General features: G+C 45.0%; 1 protein-coding gene across 3 annotated transcripts in view; it reads left to right on the forward strand.

Annotated features, from left to right (window-relative positions):
- The window catches only part of erbb4b (erb-b2 receptor tyrosine kinase 4b), a 623,270-nt gene that overhangs the window by 541,899 nt on the left and 66,661 nt on the right, over nt 1-14,710 (forward strand). For 2 of the 3 annotated variants that reach the window (XM_084085440.1, XM_084085441.1), the window contains exons 26-28: nt 2,641-2,893; nt 4,293-4,415; nt 5,065-14,354. In XM_084085440.1, coding sequence (XP_083941566.1) covers nt 2,641-2,893; nt 4,293-4,415; nt 5,065-5,780 — 1,092 coding nt within the window. In that variant the 3' untranslated portion in view covers nt 5,781-14,354. Of the gene's footprint in view, nt 1-2,640; nt 2,894-4,292; nt 4,416-5,064; nt 14,355-14,710 lie in introns of those variants that run through there. The other variant, XR_014602804.1, reaches the window with a different exon arrangement.

Raw genomic sequence — 14,710 nt, forward strand, 5'->3', positions numbered from 1 at the left:
CAGGATTCAAATTCAGCTTGCGAATCTGCTAATCTTGATGCTTCTGTGTGACGCTGTAGTAGTAGGGCGTTAATTTACGAAAAAAAACACAAGTGAAAATATGGAGATAAGAGGTCTCTGCCCGACAGAAACGATAAGAAAATTACTCCTCCCCTATTCTGTCCAAGGTGTCGATCTATTGTCACGAATCACGATTAACCAATCAATAGTTATATCCATCACCTCACCACCATACCGTGTTCACATGTAGCTCCATCTGTATCAGATGTGCGGTCACTGTGACACACTGGTATCAACACCGTTGATGTCACCATGTCTCATGATGACATTGGTAGATATACTGTAACAGTGCAACCGGTCAACTAATGAGTCATCTGTTTACTTAACCCATTCAATCCAGGCACGCATACTGTGTCATTTTTGATGTTTAGCTATAACCATTATTCTATACTTTGGGCTGTTCAAAAATAGCAGATACAAGCTCATAGTGTGCCAGAGAGTGCCGCACTACGAGCTTGTAAATCTGCAATCTTTTTTTCCAATTTTCTTGGTGCTTTAATGACCATGTTAAACTTTGTATTTATCTTTCATTTTCCAAATGCAAAAAGCAATTGAAAAAACACCATCCCCACACGTATTAAAAGGCCACATCAGCAATAGATGAATCTATTATGGTTAAAATGGAGTTTGAAGTTATAACAGGTTTTGAATATCGAATATCTAAGTACTGAATCAAGCAACTTAAAAACTGTTTGGGGTGCTCACACAAGCCAGAGTAGACGTCAAACATGTTTGAAAAGTGAAATAACATCAAGTACTGTACACTAATTTGGCCTGTCAAACTTTTCAGTCCCAGCCTGAGGCATGTTTGATTTACTGCGACAGATACTCAAGCAGCTTAAATTTAGACGTCACGTGCATTTCACTTGTGAGGTACGGTGTATGTCTATAATCCCCTCCTGGCGCTATACTTGTTGTTTCAAGTATTCATAATGTCGGCCGGCCAGCTCCGCATTTGGTCGTCCGTCAACTCCGGAGCACATAGTAATTTATTAGCTGTACTTTCCGTTTCAGTGGCCCTCATTTGTTGCCCTGAAATTGGTCTCCATTTGTGCAATTGCAGCAGCAGGAGAACTGCCACAGTGGCTGGAACATGTCTGCAAGCTGGGCCCATTAACGGCAAAGTGTTCATTCTGAGCACTTGGATGTCCTTTTAATGGGGTATAGGTTTTGTATGAAGATAGTAATGGTGTTCATTCTCAACATTTAGATCTCCTCTAATGGGGTGTACAGGTCTTGTATGAAGAATATAATGGTGTTTTCGGGGGATTCACTTTAGTTGTCCTGCGGTTTTCGCTGTTTGCGGCACGCCAAAAGAAGGCTTCTATAAACAGGTCTCACGCTGCTGTATTCTCACTGTCGTTCTTCTTGAAAAGCCAGCTAGGCAGGATTGCAAAAGACCCCCTGAATGCCAATGAGACGCAATGATTCCTTCCCTGGCTCCGTTTAATTCATTTCCAGTTTGCTTGGTAGACAGAGTATCTTTAATAAATGCAAAAACAACAACTAAGAGCCCTCTTCCCCAGAAATGAAAAATGATTTATTTGCATAATATTTCAAAATTCATCTTCTGCTGTTTTCTTCGGACTTTCCCATTAAGGGTACATTTTGTTTTAATTGGTCTAATTACGCGCAGATGAACACATAAATCATGTAGACGTTTGTAATGGAGTCAATTACTGTATACACAATGTAATATTTACACATGACTATACTCCACAATTGCACTCTATAATACAGCTGATATAAGCTTTTTTTTTCTTTTCTTTTTCTCAACCACTTGAACCCCAGCCTCCCTATTCTGGGAGGAACATTCGGCAAAAATAGTTTTGAGACGTGTGTACGCCAGTTTGAAAGTGGTTAAGAGATAGACTGACTCACTGAATGACTGACAGACAGACAGACAGACAGACAGACAGACAGACAAATGGGCAGACACATGGGCAGACTGAGGGAGTGAAAGAGAATTACAGTTAAGTTAAGTCACAAGTACACACAGCAGCACCAGGGAGACAAGGCTCCACTATTCTTTAATTAATGTCTCAGCTCATCTATGCTGCTCAGCTCTCTCCTCTGCTCCTCTCTCCGTTCCATCATATTTAAACATTGACACTGCATACTATGGCACAAGGGATTTAATTATCCGTTTTTTATACATCAAATCAATCTCAATCTAAATATATATTTCTTTCTTTTTCTATTTTTTGCCCAATTTATTCGTATAGTATGATCAAGAATCCCCCCTACCCAGTAAATCGAACCCTGCCTCTCGGGATCAAAATAAGGCTTAATAATAATATCTCAAATGTATATAGCGTTTTTCTAAGTAAGACACTTTACTGGGGGAAAGTGGGTTTTGAGAGCGATTTTGAAGGTTTGGAGGGTGGGTGGGGAGTGCATTCCACGGGGTTGGGGGCAGCAAAAAGCAATTTATTTCTAATGCTCCAGGTGGTATACTTGGTCCTGGGGACCTCAAGGAGGTTGGCATCACCAGACCTGAGGGAGCGGGATGGGGACATGACGTTTGGCTTTATCTTATGAACAGTTGCCTAAGTCCCTCTTTTCCTTTCCATCCTATAGAATCAGTTTAGCTACCAGGACGCTAGCTACAGCATGGAGGACATGCTAGCCACGCTGCCCCGGGTGGTGTCTGTGTCGGCCGTGGCAGGGGGCTGCCTGCCCACCCAGGACCACCCGGCCAGCGGGCCAGGGCAGAGCATGGCACCCAGCAACGCCCTGCAGGAGGACCCTCGCTGTAACGGGACGCTGAGGAAGAAGGCCTCTCCGCGGCCGGGTGGCCACGGAGCGGGCTCAGCCCTCGCTCCTGGACAAGGTACTGTAGGGGGTACATTTTCTTTAACACTTGTTGACCCATTCAATCCGGGAACACATCTGTGTCATTTTAGATTTTATTTTATACTTTGGGCTATTCAAAAATGGCAGATCTACAATAGAAATAAAAACAAACCACTTGGAACCTTTAACACATTCACTGCCAGGGGTATAGACTAAAGAGGCTGTCGCTTCTGCCAGCATTTTTAAGCATTCTGACTAATCTTTCAAGAACCACAGAATATGTATCTCCAGTATGATAGATCCCCTGATGGTTACTAATCACGGAGGGGTTCACTGTGCTTAAAAAAAATTTACCACCCGTTTACTTGTTATAAAATAGCATGTTTCGCCAAAAATACATAGTAAAACACAGGAGCTGAGATACAGAATATTTCCCAAATACTTTAACCAGGAAGTGAATGGAGCAGTACATCTTTGGAACGCGTTATCTCCTGGTTCTGTGTGAGAAAAAAAAATGAAATAAAAAGACGGAGATCTCTTTCAATGGTGGTGAATGTGTTGTGAATGAAATCAAGATTGTGGCAAACAAAAGTAGTCTCTCTTGGAAGATATAGAACAGTTCAGTGAAGTCCCTTTCAAATCCCCATGCAGTGTGGATATTAGGGCTGGGACTTGATTAAAAATAATTAGAGGCTTTGTAATGAATTCATCGAAATTAATCGCATTTTAATCGCATATCAATATTTGACCTGAGAAGCAATTTCTTTTCAGTTAAACTGATTTTGGTATACGAATGAATCAATGAGTGAATACATAAATTTAAGCAACAAAATATAGCTGTTTTTTTATTAAGGTGGTACTAAACAGACCAACAGATCAGTGCAAGTTTTACCATAAAGTGCAGCAATTTTAAGAATATGTTCAGAGATTCAGGTCCACGCTTCCATCAGAGTTTTTTAAATCTAAATTTCCCATTCACTGGGCCAAGCAAAGCAGTCTGATCGACTTCTTCTCTCATTGCGTGCACTGGGGTTTGTTGTCTGTTGGTTGATGCACTGGTACGCCTGAAAATCATCCAGTGGGAAGGTGCAAAAACTAAGCACAATTAAAATGCGATAAAAAAAAATAATCGCGTTAATTTTCTGTAATTAATTCATTGAAATTAATCAGTTAAAGTCCCAGCCCTAGTGGATATGGTTCTGAATTTTCTCTCATCATTAACATGTACACATAAGGTGGATTGTGTACTGTAGTTTGTAGTTTGTAAACATGTATCCAATCCATCTCTGTTGCTATAGGCTGTACAGCATACAGTAAATTTGAATGATCTCCCTTTGCTTCATTCCTTCCTTTCCTCTCTTATTGTCTCCTTCCCCTCTCCTTTTCCTCCCTCACTCCACTTCCATTCTTTCTCCATTCCCCATGTCGGGCTGCAGGGGAGGACAACAACGGACAGCGCTACAGTGCCGACCCCACCGGTCTTTTGGCAGAACGAGGGGCAAGAGGGGAGCACGATCGGGACGGATACGTCACTGCTATGAGGGAAAAAAGCAGCACAGGTAGACCAGTGAGCCCCGTGTATTATAACGAAAATGAATTAAAACAAGACTAAGAGTCCAAAAGCCCCGCTAGTGAGCCCCGTGCTGCTCCTTTACACCCAGCCGAAACCAGAAAGGTTTGAGCCCGACCGACTGACATTGCCACCAATAGAGCCCGTGCTCTCGCTAGCGGGGCTACAAATTTGGAAAATCTGAGCTAAATTAGAATTAGTTTTTTTCTGTACATGTTCATCATCTCCATTACGTTCCATACCGACTGGATGCATTCCATGGAGGGAGGGAATCATATCGAATCGAGGAGAATAATTGAATTTTCAATTTTTTCATTTCCATTGATTTGTTTCATACTGAAACGCCAATCAGGTCCAAGTTATTTCAGTGTCTTAAGTATCCTCGAGGCGGACGCCAACCATCATCATCCTCTCTGACTCATTTCACCTCCATTGCCCCGACATCTCCGCCCGACTGAGAGAGAGAGAAACAAAGGTCAAAATCACTTCATTCACCAGACGGAAAAACTCTTACTTATCGTGCTTCTCTCTTTGTCTCCTTCCCGCGTGTCTCACCTACCCACCCTCCCAACCCAACCCCACCAACCCAACCCAACCCCACCCCTCACAACCCCCACACCCCCGCATCCCCTCCTCAGACTATCTCAACCCCGTGGAGGAGAACCCCTTCGTTACGCGTCGCAGGAACGGCGACGCCCACGCGGTGACCGACGGCTCGGGCTACCACCACGGCGTCCTCCTCGCGGCCGGCGCCATCGCCGGCGTCCCCGGCGGCCTGCCCGCCCGGCTGGAGGACGAGTACGTCAACGAGCCGCTGTACCTCAACACCTTCCACAACCCCGGGGGGGAGAAGAACGGCCTCGGGTCGGTCGGGGCCATCTTGGCCGCCGGCGGGCCCTCCTCGTCCTCGGCCGCCAAGCCGGCCGGGTCCCAGGCGGGGTCCAAGCCGTCCGCCCTCTCCTCCTCCGCCGGGTACGTTCTGCCTCCCCCCGGGCACTCGGCAGCGGCCCACCTCGCGTACCCGTCGCACACGCTCCACCCGGGCCACTCGGGGGGTCACGCCATGCACTCGGCGGGCATCACCGGGGGCACCATCATGCCGGACAAGAAAGGCAAGAAGGCCACGTTTGACAATCCCGAGTACTGGCAGCACAGTCTGCCGCCCAAGAGCTCGGCGTCCGCGCTGCACAACCCCGAGTACCTGCAGGACTGCAGCACGCGCTTCTTCTACCGGCAGAACGGACGCATCCGGCCCGCCGTGGCCGAGAACCAGGAGTACCTGTCCGAGTTCGCGCTCAAGCCGGGCAACGTGCTGCCGCCCCCTCCCTACAGACAGAGGAACACTGTGGTGTAGCACGTGCAGGCCATGGATGGATGGATGGATGGATGGATAAGAGGGAGGGGAGGGATGGAGGGAGGGAGGGAACGGAGGTGGTGATGAATGGAACATTGGACGTCCTCTCTCAGCGCCATGCGGTACTTTATCAACCCCACACCCACCCTTCCCCCCCAACAACCAGCACTTGACACAGCCTTTGTTTTCATATTGTGTCATGCCCACACACACACACACACACACACACACACAAACACACGCACACACTCTGTCTTTTCTCCCCCACACTCTTCCTCTCAATCTGTTTGCCTGGATAACGACAGCAGCCACTGGTCGCTTGACCAATCCCGCCGGTCAAGGTGACCCGACTTTCATCTCGTGTAGCAAAACTGTCCTGCTGTCATCGTCCTCACCAGCACAGCCTCGGATATATCCTAGCATATACACACACTACACAGGATATGAATAATTAAAACAAAGGTTAAATACACATGAAGTCAAACAAAGAGATGGGGATGACTGGGAATATCATGTCAGGTTATGAATTAAAAGGGACCACATCACTTGTGAGTTCAGCACAGAATACGTTTTCTTTTCTTCTTTTTTACAGAGACCTACCGTAAATCCGTTTTTCATTTTTAGCCGCATACTTTACAGCTCATTATGCCCTCGAAGCACATTTTCCACCTCGCTAGACGTAACCAGCACAGCGGAGCTGTTGTTGGCACGCGGCGTTATCAAACGCACAGTCGGACGCATGCACACACACGGAGCTGTGTCGTGACTTACAGACAGACGAGCTGCAGCCGGGCTGAACGGCTACAGCTGTGCTGTCGTTGGTGTGGCATGCATTACCGCTCACTTGTTTGATGTTTACACGCTTCGAGCCTTCGCGCCCCGCAAACCAGTAATGGAATGCGTACATTCATCATCAGAAGCGCGCGCATATCACATCCGAAACACGTTCATTTGCGGGGCTTTAAAAGTAAAGGCGTGCATGCGACCTTGACACACCAATAACGACCCCCGCGTTGGCTAATTCAATATAGATATGTATGTATATGCACCCCTTATACACAAACGTGCGCACGTACAGCGATAATGCTGCCATGTGAGTTATGTCGTTCGACGAGTGGGTTGCATTGACCTTGTGCTGGAAGACAGCGCAGCGTGGATAAAACACCAGGCTGCAGCAGCACAGGGGAAGGGCCAGACAATGTCAGCAGGAAGGTAAATGTCACCTGGGGTTGTTATGGAAAGCTGTGACAGCACGCCGGCTGCCCTGCCCGATGGAATGAATGCGTCAAACGGATTATTGCCGCGGCTTCCGTGGGATTAAACTGGTTTGATCTCTCAGACGAGGACCCCGATCGACTCCTCTCCATCCCTCCTATTGGCCTCTCTCTCCGCACCACTATAGTCCATGTTCTCTGAGCCAGCACACCCCCCACATAGTTCCCAGATCGCCATCGAATACAACTTTTAGGACATCAAAATTGCTTCATGAGGCAATATGAGTCGTTCAGACTGACAGAGGCAGGTAAAGCAGATGACTGTCACTCTTGCTATCGGAGCGGGAGACCCAAACACAGACTTTAATGTAGACACGATTACAATGCTACAAAGGAGTGCTGTTGAAAAGGGGCGCTTGTTTTGGAATACTGTGTGGGACGTCGTAAAAACGGATTTAAATGGATGATGATGATGATGAGTGGTGGTGCTCAGTCAGCACACGGACCAGGCTTTCCTAGTTCTGGATAGATGGAAAGATTTGTTTTTTGTTTTTTTAAATCAGGGATCTGTTGATCTGGTCTTACACTGGATCTGACCACAGTACTAACGAAGGACAAGGATGACAAGCAGATTCTCAGCCATGAAAAAAAAATAGTGATGGAGGAAAGGAAATCCCCCCCATTGGCATGGTGTGTGAACTCTGGCCAAACTGGAAATAAGCCAATTACATGCCAACCGGACTGGCATAACGTCATGCCAACCGGACTGGCATAATGACATGCCAACCGGACTGGCATAATGACATGCCAACCGGGCTGGCATAACGTGCTCTGCGTGGACTGCGTTGTTTCCGGGGAGACGTAAAATAAAATAAATAAATAAAAAAAGTGACACCAGGTTGAGGACAAACACTTTTTTTCCCCGTTTTTGTTTTTTCATCCTGTGCTCATGTAATGCTATGCCATCACGACAACCAGTATAGGACATTGAACCATGCAGGTCACAGATGACAGACTTCGCTTTCCTCCAAGTGTCTCACCTCTCCCCCATCTGTCTCTCCTTGGATGGCGGGTGATGGACTGCAGGGGGGGGACGAGACTGTGCCAAAAAGGGGGACACCACCTTCACTTGATCACCATGGAGCATTACAAGATCACCAGACACTTTTTTTGTGTTTTTGTATTGGTGTTTAACGGTGGTAGTTGGATTCTACAATTAAGCACTATGTCGGCAGACGGCTAGCTCTGTACTTGTTCAATACTGCCAGGTTCCAGGGTGGGGCCCGGCTACTAAAGCAGGGGTCTTCAACAGGGGGTCCGGGACCCCTAGGGGGTCGTCAGAGTTACTACAGGGGGGGGCCGCCAAATCTTTGTGTGATAGGATATTTATTCCTACATTAACCACTTGAACTCTTGTGTCCCTATTCTGAGGAGAACTTAAGCCAACAATAGCAGATCTAAATAGTAGTAATTTATTTTTCGGCAAACAGGTTTGCTGAAGAGGGAGAAAAGAGCAGACTAAGTACAGCGTGAAAGGTCAAGTTTACTATTGTGTCTGTGTGAGTGTGAAGCAGGGCGTTCCTGAAAAAGAGAATTTGTTCTCAGCTAACCTCCCCTGGTTAATAAAGGAAAAATATATATTGGCAGTTTAAGTGGTTAAATGTCAGAAAATATCATTCATTAACATGAATCCAACATACACTGATGATAGTTCTGTCAAACAAGTCTATGAAGCTACAGTATCTATGAAATCTATTAAACACAATTTTATACACTATGTATTGGGGTCCCTGCTTCATCTCTCTCTCAGCTAAGGGGTCCTTGGGCTGACCCCTGTACTAAAAGAGACTGCTGGCATCTGTCGTCCAAAATGGTTTTTGAAGCCTATTTGAAGGTGGGTTCGATGATTAGCACTTAATCACTTAAACCCTGTAGACGTCAAATAGTGGCAATTGCCGATCTACAAGCTACAAACGTGTAGTTCGGCTATTTTCCGTTGAATGTTTGCCCGTTTTTGGTGAACGGTGTTTGCCTAGAATAGGGCGGCTAGGGTTCATGTGGTTAATGCTCTGGCACAGCCAAATGACTTCACTGTTACTCGCACACAGATTTCCTCACTCATGTTGACGAGTGTCAACAGAACCAGACCCTATCGAGGGGTTTTCACTTTATTTTGCTGTGTTTCGACCAATAAAGGACCACCACGTATAACGACGACGAAGACCAGCTGATGCCTGTTTGCATGTCTCGCTGCTGCTGCTGACAACCATTACCCAACGCACAACCACTGTTAGACAACTCCGTGCCTCCTGTTTTGTTTTTAAAATGTGCAGGCAAGGGAAGGGGAAGGGTTGGGAACAGGCAGGCGCTCGTGATTTAGCGTCGAGAACCAAACACAGATGTTTCCCTGGCGCAGTGTTTATCTCCCCCTCTCAGACTTTATGAGAAATAATTATCAGCCAATGGAGCTCCAGCTGAGCCACTAGAGTGTTAGTGAATGATGCTACAGCACAGAGGGGACATTATAGGCCTGTTGAGGGAGACAAACAATAGTATAATGGCAGGCAGTTGACTGCGGCATTGTAATGTCGGCCGTAACCATAACATTTTAGGATGATGAGCAAGGAGGCTCGGGGTCGAAACCCTCACCGCGTCGACAATTGCCCTCGAAACGACTCGCCCTGCCTCCGGTGTGGACATTAGGCATTAGCTCAGGAAGCTTAATGCTCGAACTCAGCGCGATACAACGCACGTGTTTCAGGGAGGAAAGCCAGGGTGCAAATCCTAAATGACTATATCGCCCTCCGTCGGGTGGAAACCTCACATGTCCAAAACTGTTGCTTTTCGGGATTCAAATTTAAAACAAGCAAAAATAGCACATCGGAAGGCTCAAAAGGCGTCGCTTCGCACCACGTTTCGAGCTTGTGGATCTGCTCATTTTGATACTTTTGTGTGACGATGTAGTATGAGCAAGTAGGGCGTTAATTTGCGAAAATACTTTTAAACTAGAAAATGTGCTCCTCGGAGCACAAGTCTCCGCCAGCAGACTTGTGTTGGGAATGTTGGGAATGTTCTAATTCTTATGTTCTAATTCTCTAGGAATTTATTCCAAGATTGGAACTTTTTCTGCTAATATCTCCTGACTAAATGTTAGCTTGGCTGATGGCACTGATGTCACTTCGAAACATGTAAACAATGTTTTCGTCATGCGTCTCGCTAGCCAATCAAAGCACACCCTTTCAACATATTGTCACGTGTCACGTGAAGCTTGACCAATGTTAGCTTGGTGGAACCAAAGGAAATCAAACGAAAACATACTCTCCACCATGCCTTCGGCCTGGCGGAGACAACTATGGAGATAAGAGGTTTCTGCCCGACAGCAACGATGAGGCAACGATGAGGATCTCCAGTACATGAGGCCAACACTGTGTATATAAGCATCACTTATGTGTTTGGAATCACAGCGGCAGTGGGCCCTCTTTATACTGCGCTCGTTTGTTTGTGGTCAAATTATTTTGGCTGTGCCAGATCTGCAACGTCTCCTCCTGACTTAAAAATGTAGTAGTTTGAGCTAAAACACTTAACGTACAGTATACCCACCTTGTGTAAACATATGAAATTAAAGGGTCACTCTATGGTTCTACTTTTGAAAGTTAGTATAGTTATATAATTCATTTTTATTTGTATTTTCTGCCATCACCCATAAGCTACGGTGCTGCTGTGCTGGTGGACTTAAGTGTGTGAGCTTGTATATCGTCACCGTCGGGTGGAAACCTCATATGTCCAAAACAGTTACTTTTCAGGATTCAAATTAAAAAGTTGCCAAAATAGCAGATCTACAAGCTCAGAACGCGTCGCTTCGTGCCGCGTTTCGAGCTTGCAGATCTGCTATTTTGTATGCTTTTGTGTGACGCTGTAGTATGATCAAGTAGGGCGTTAATTTACGAGAAAAAAATGGATATTAGGACGTTTCTGCCCGACACCAACGATGTGTACTGTGTAATGCCTGGTTTATACTTAGACTTGTGCGGGTGTGTCATGCACAGCAAACAGCAGATCTACAAGCTCCCTCTTTGGTGTGTCTTATACAGTATCAACGTGCAACTATAAGCATAACTCAGGCTTAAGTGCGATGATAGCATTGGAGGGTCACAGAGAGCTTTCATAATGGATCTCTATGGGAAAATAAAGCCAATCTTCTAGAGGAGGCAAAGCCACGGCCATCTAGCATCACAAGAGGCTTTTAGCGTTTTAAGAGTGCTAATTCGTCCACCATAGTAGTCTCTTTCTCCCTCTCTCTCCCTCTCTAGCTGTACTGTGGGGAAATCATGTCAGCTGATGTCTCCCACGGTGCGGGGTCCGAGAAACGCCCAGTGACAGGCAATAGGTTGTAATCCTGCAGCGGGTCAAAGCTAAGGCATTAGCATTCCAGGAATGTTACCAGACCAATGCATCAATGTTACAATAGCTAGCTAGGATGGGAGGTGTGAGTATACTATAACTGGCAGGGAGGGGAGGCCAGTCTCGATTCCCACTTCCCTCTCTCTCTCTCTCTCGCTCTTCTCTCAGAGGCGACTAGACAAATGTGTGTATGTAGCAAAAACAGGAGCGGTGGAAAAAGTGAAAGCAGCTATACGGAGGGGGAGCGAATGTGAACAAAGACCAAAACAACCTGGGAAAGAAAAATGACTGGTGGTCGAGTGTATAAATGCGAGCCATAAATTCATAAGAAGACATCTTCTTGCCTTTTGAATTATTTCGTTTGACGGTTTTGTTTTATTTCCTTTGCCTCAAAGGCTGCTTTCACAGAGTCATTTATTTAAAAGGAGCACAACAATCCCCCTGTCGACTGCGGACCTGCTCACCCAGTAAATAAGCATTATGGTAACGATGGAACTGTATATGTCGTGGTTTCTTACTTTTTCTCTCTTTTCCGTTCTTTGGGGTCTCGTTATAGCAATAGACAGTTCGTTCAGAGGCAGTATGTAGGCTCCATCCCCTATACGTGTTGTGTTTGCTCCCGAGTTAAGTTAACTTCAGAGCAATTTACAATATTTACAGTGTGGTTTATATTTCTGCCATTTACTATCCTATAATCACCCCATTGAAGGACATTTTCTACAGTTTAACGGTATTGGTTACGACACAGGTACTGTGCAACATAAATGAATAATTGTGTTTCTGTTTTGGGGGGTTCCGTATGGTCTACTGCACTGGATAAACACAGGTCTTCTATCAGAGACTTATACAAGCTTTTTACATACTGTACAAAATAAGTATGTTCAGATCTGCTGTCATTTTAGTGCACTAAAGCTACAACTCTCACTGTTTCCATGAAGGCACATGCTCTGCTGAAAAAACAATACAGTATACAAGAATCAAACTGTAACTTTTGTAACTCTCTTTTCTTTTGTTATTTTCCTACAACGCCGTGATTACTCGGGGGATGACGGCGGTCGATTAAGCACAGTTTACATTGTCGTGACATGATGGTATATCTAATATATGACGGTATATCTAATATAAAATGGGAAAGGGAATTTTCTTTTTACAGAATGACACAAGCATTCAAATGGTCGTTCCCATTGGTTTTACTACTGTCCATCAACTGAGAAAAATGTGAATAGTATTTTTATAGGTAGCGGAAGAGGTGGCAAGGTGCATTTGTAAATAGAAGGAAAATGATGCTTCTTTTTCCTTCGTGTTCATTATTTCTCTCCTTCAGCATATCATTCATTTTTTTGTTTTGTTTTGGGCTTTTGTTTTATTTTATTGGTTGAAATGTTATATTGTGTGCTCTCAGTTTTTATGGGATTTATCATTTCTGTATGTATAATGTATATATATATTCTGTAAATGTAATTTGAAGGGTGGATTCTGATTTTCGAAAACGCTTGCAGGTTTTCTAGTTACCCCCCCCTCCCCGCCTACGGCCCCCAACCCCACTTCACACCCCGCATTGCTTTCCTCGTGATTGTGTTTACAGCACAACCTAGTGGACATTGTGTTTGTACCTCAGCTGTTGCTCACTTTTGTTATTTCAAGAGGCCCTTTTTTTCCTTCTTCGTTCGTTGGTTGTACTATACAGTAGCTTTTCATCCGACACTTCTCTCAGTATTATCAACTCCTTCCAGACATTTTTTTTCTTTTGTTTTGTACAGAACACACACACATCACGGAGAGACTCGAGATGCTGTTGCAATACTCACAAATAGTCTCAAATAGTCTCTCCCTCTCTATCTCACTCTTTCTCTCTCTCTCTTCATAGGCTATACCTATCTTATGTTCTCGTCTGTGTTTCTTTAAACCCAGAGGTTTGTGGACCTATAGTATTTTGGGCCTTGGGTACAGTATTTACATTGACATCTATACCGTGCGTAGCTGGTGTTTCCCCTCAAACTACAGTGACCAAAGGCCAATTTAGGGTTTGAGCTACAAGTGTCGACAGATGTGTCGCACTGCGTGTGTCTCTCAACGTTCGGAGTTTGAGCATTCACACTCGTCGACTCAAAAGTGTTGCCACAAAAAAACATAAACAAGGAAGGGGATGTGGTCTCGTGCATCAAACCGAGCAATCTGAGTTGTAATTGTATTCATTCAGGAACGCAGTGCTGTGGGTGGATGGACACTTTTTTTGGCCGCCTTGACGTCACTTCGTTGTGGGACACGCCGGTCGACACTCGCTCAAAGCATGAATTGACCTTAACTTGAGTCACTCTGTCGGGGTAGCACCGGTTGACTGGTGTAGCAGCCTGCCTCATAGCAGAACTCTGGACTTTACTCTCTGATGATTCTGTAAAGAACTACAGTAACTGATAAAAAGTGATTTTTGGCTTGGGTTGTATCGATTGGTACGTGGAAACAGTAGTTTCCATTCTACAGTACACTGGCTAGGTATGCATTGGTTTCATACATCACAATTTAACCACTTGAACCCTAGCATCCCACTTCTGGGCGGCATACATTCGGTGAAAATGGCCTATCTCCAAGCTCACAATGCGTTGTGAGCTTGGAGATTGGCTATTTTTGCAGAAGATTTAGTGTAGAGCCCTTAAAGAATCCAATCAACTACGAATAAAGCCCTTTTAAATCGGGACAACTAAGTATTGGGTTCAGGTGCTTATTATAAGGGGATGAAAGGAAATCATTTCTTTGAACGAGGTCATCAGAGATTGAAGGCCACATTTTTCGGCATCCTTACCATACCTTTTCGCTTGTTGCCAGATATCCTTCCCACCGGTGAATTGACCCGGTCCCAAGGCTATAGCATTTAAATACTTCTTTTCCTCGGTTTTGTTACATGAATCTGTCAAAACTATATTTTTAATTTAATATGAATAAAGATCAATACAATATTTAATGATGGAATGGAGGGTTTTTTGTGTCTTCTTGAACCGATCGAGTGTGTGTGTGTGTGTGTGTGTGTGTGTGTGTGTGTGTGTGTGTGTGTGTGTGTTTTGCTTGAGAGTCACAAATAACTGTTATATGCTTGTTATTAAAAAAAACATTTAAAACTATTGTTTAGTTATTAATTACTCTGGTGTTGATCTGAGATCTCTGCCTACTGATTCGTCGGTGTGTGGCATCTAAATTCACCATAGGGGCTAAAACTGGGTGGACACAATTGAGAGAACAAAAACCACAGCATTGCAGAACCAATATAAAGACGTAAGGGCAGTGTTGCATTGCTCATGGGACGGCCTAACACGCCGTGCA

This window comes from Gymnoscopelus microlampas (genome assembly GCF_963454915.1).
Source record: "Gymnoscopelus microlampas genome assembly, chromosome: 17".
Lineage (NCBI taxonomy): Eukaryota > Metazoa > Chordata > Actinopteri > Myctophiformes > Myctophidae > Gymnoscopelus > Gymnoscopelus microlampas.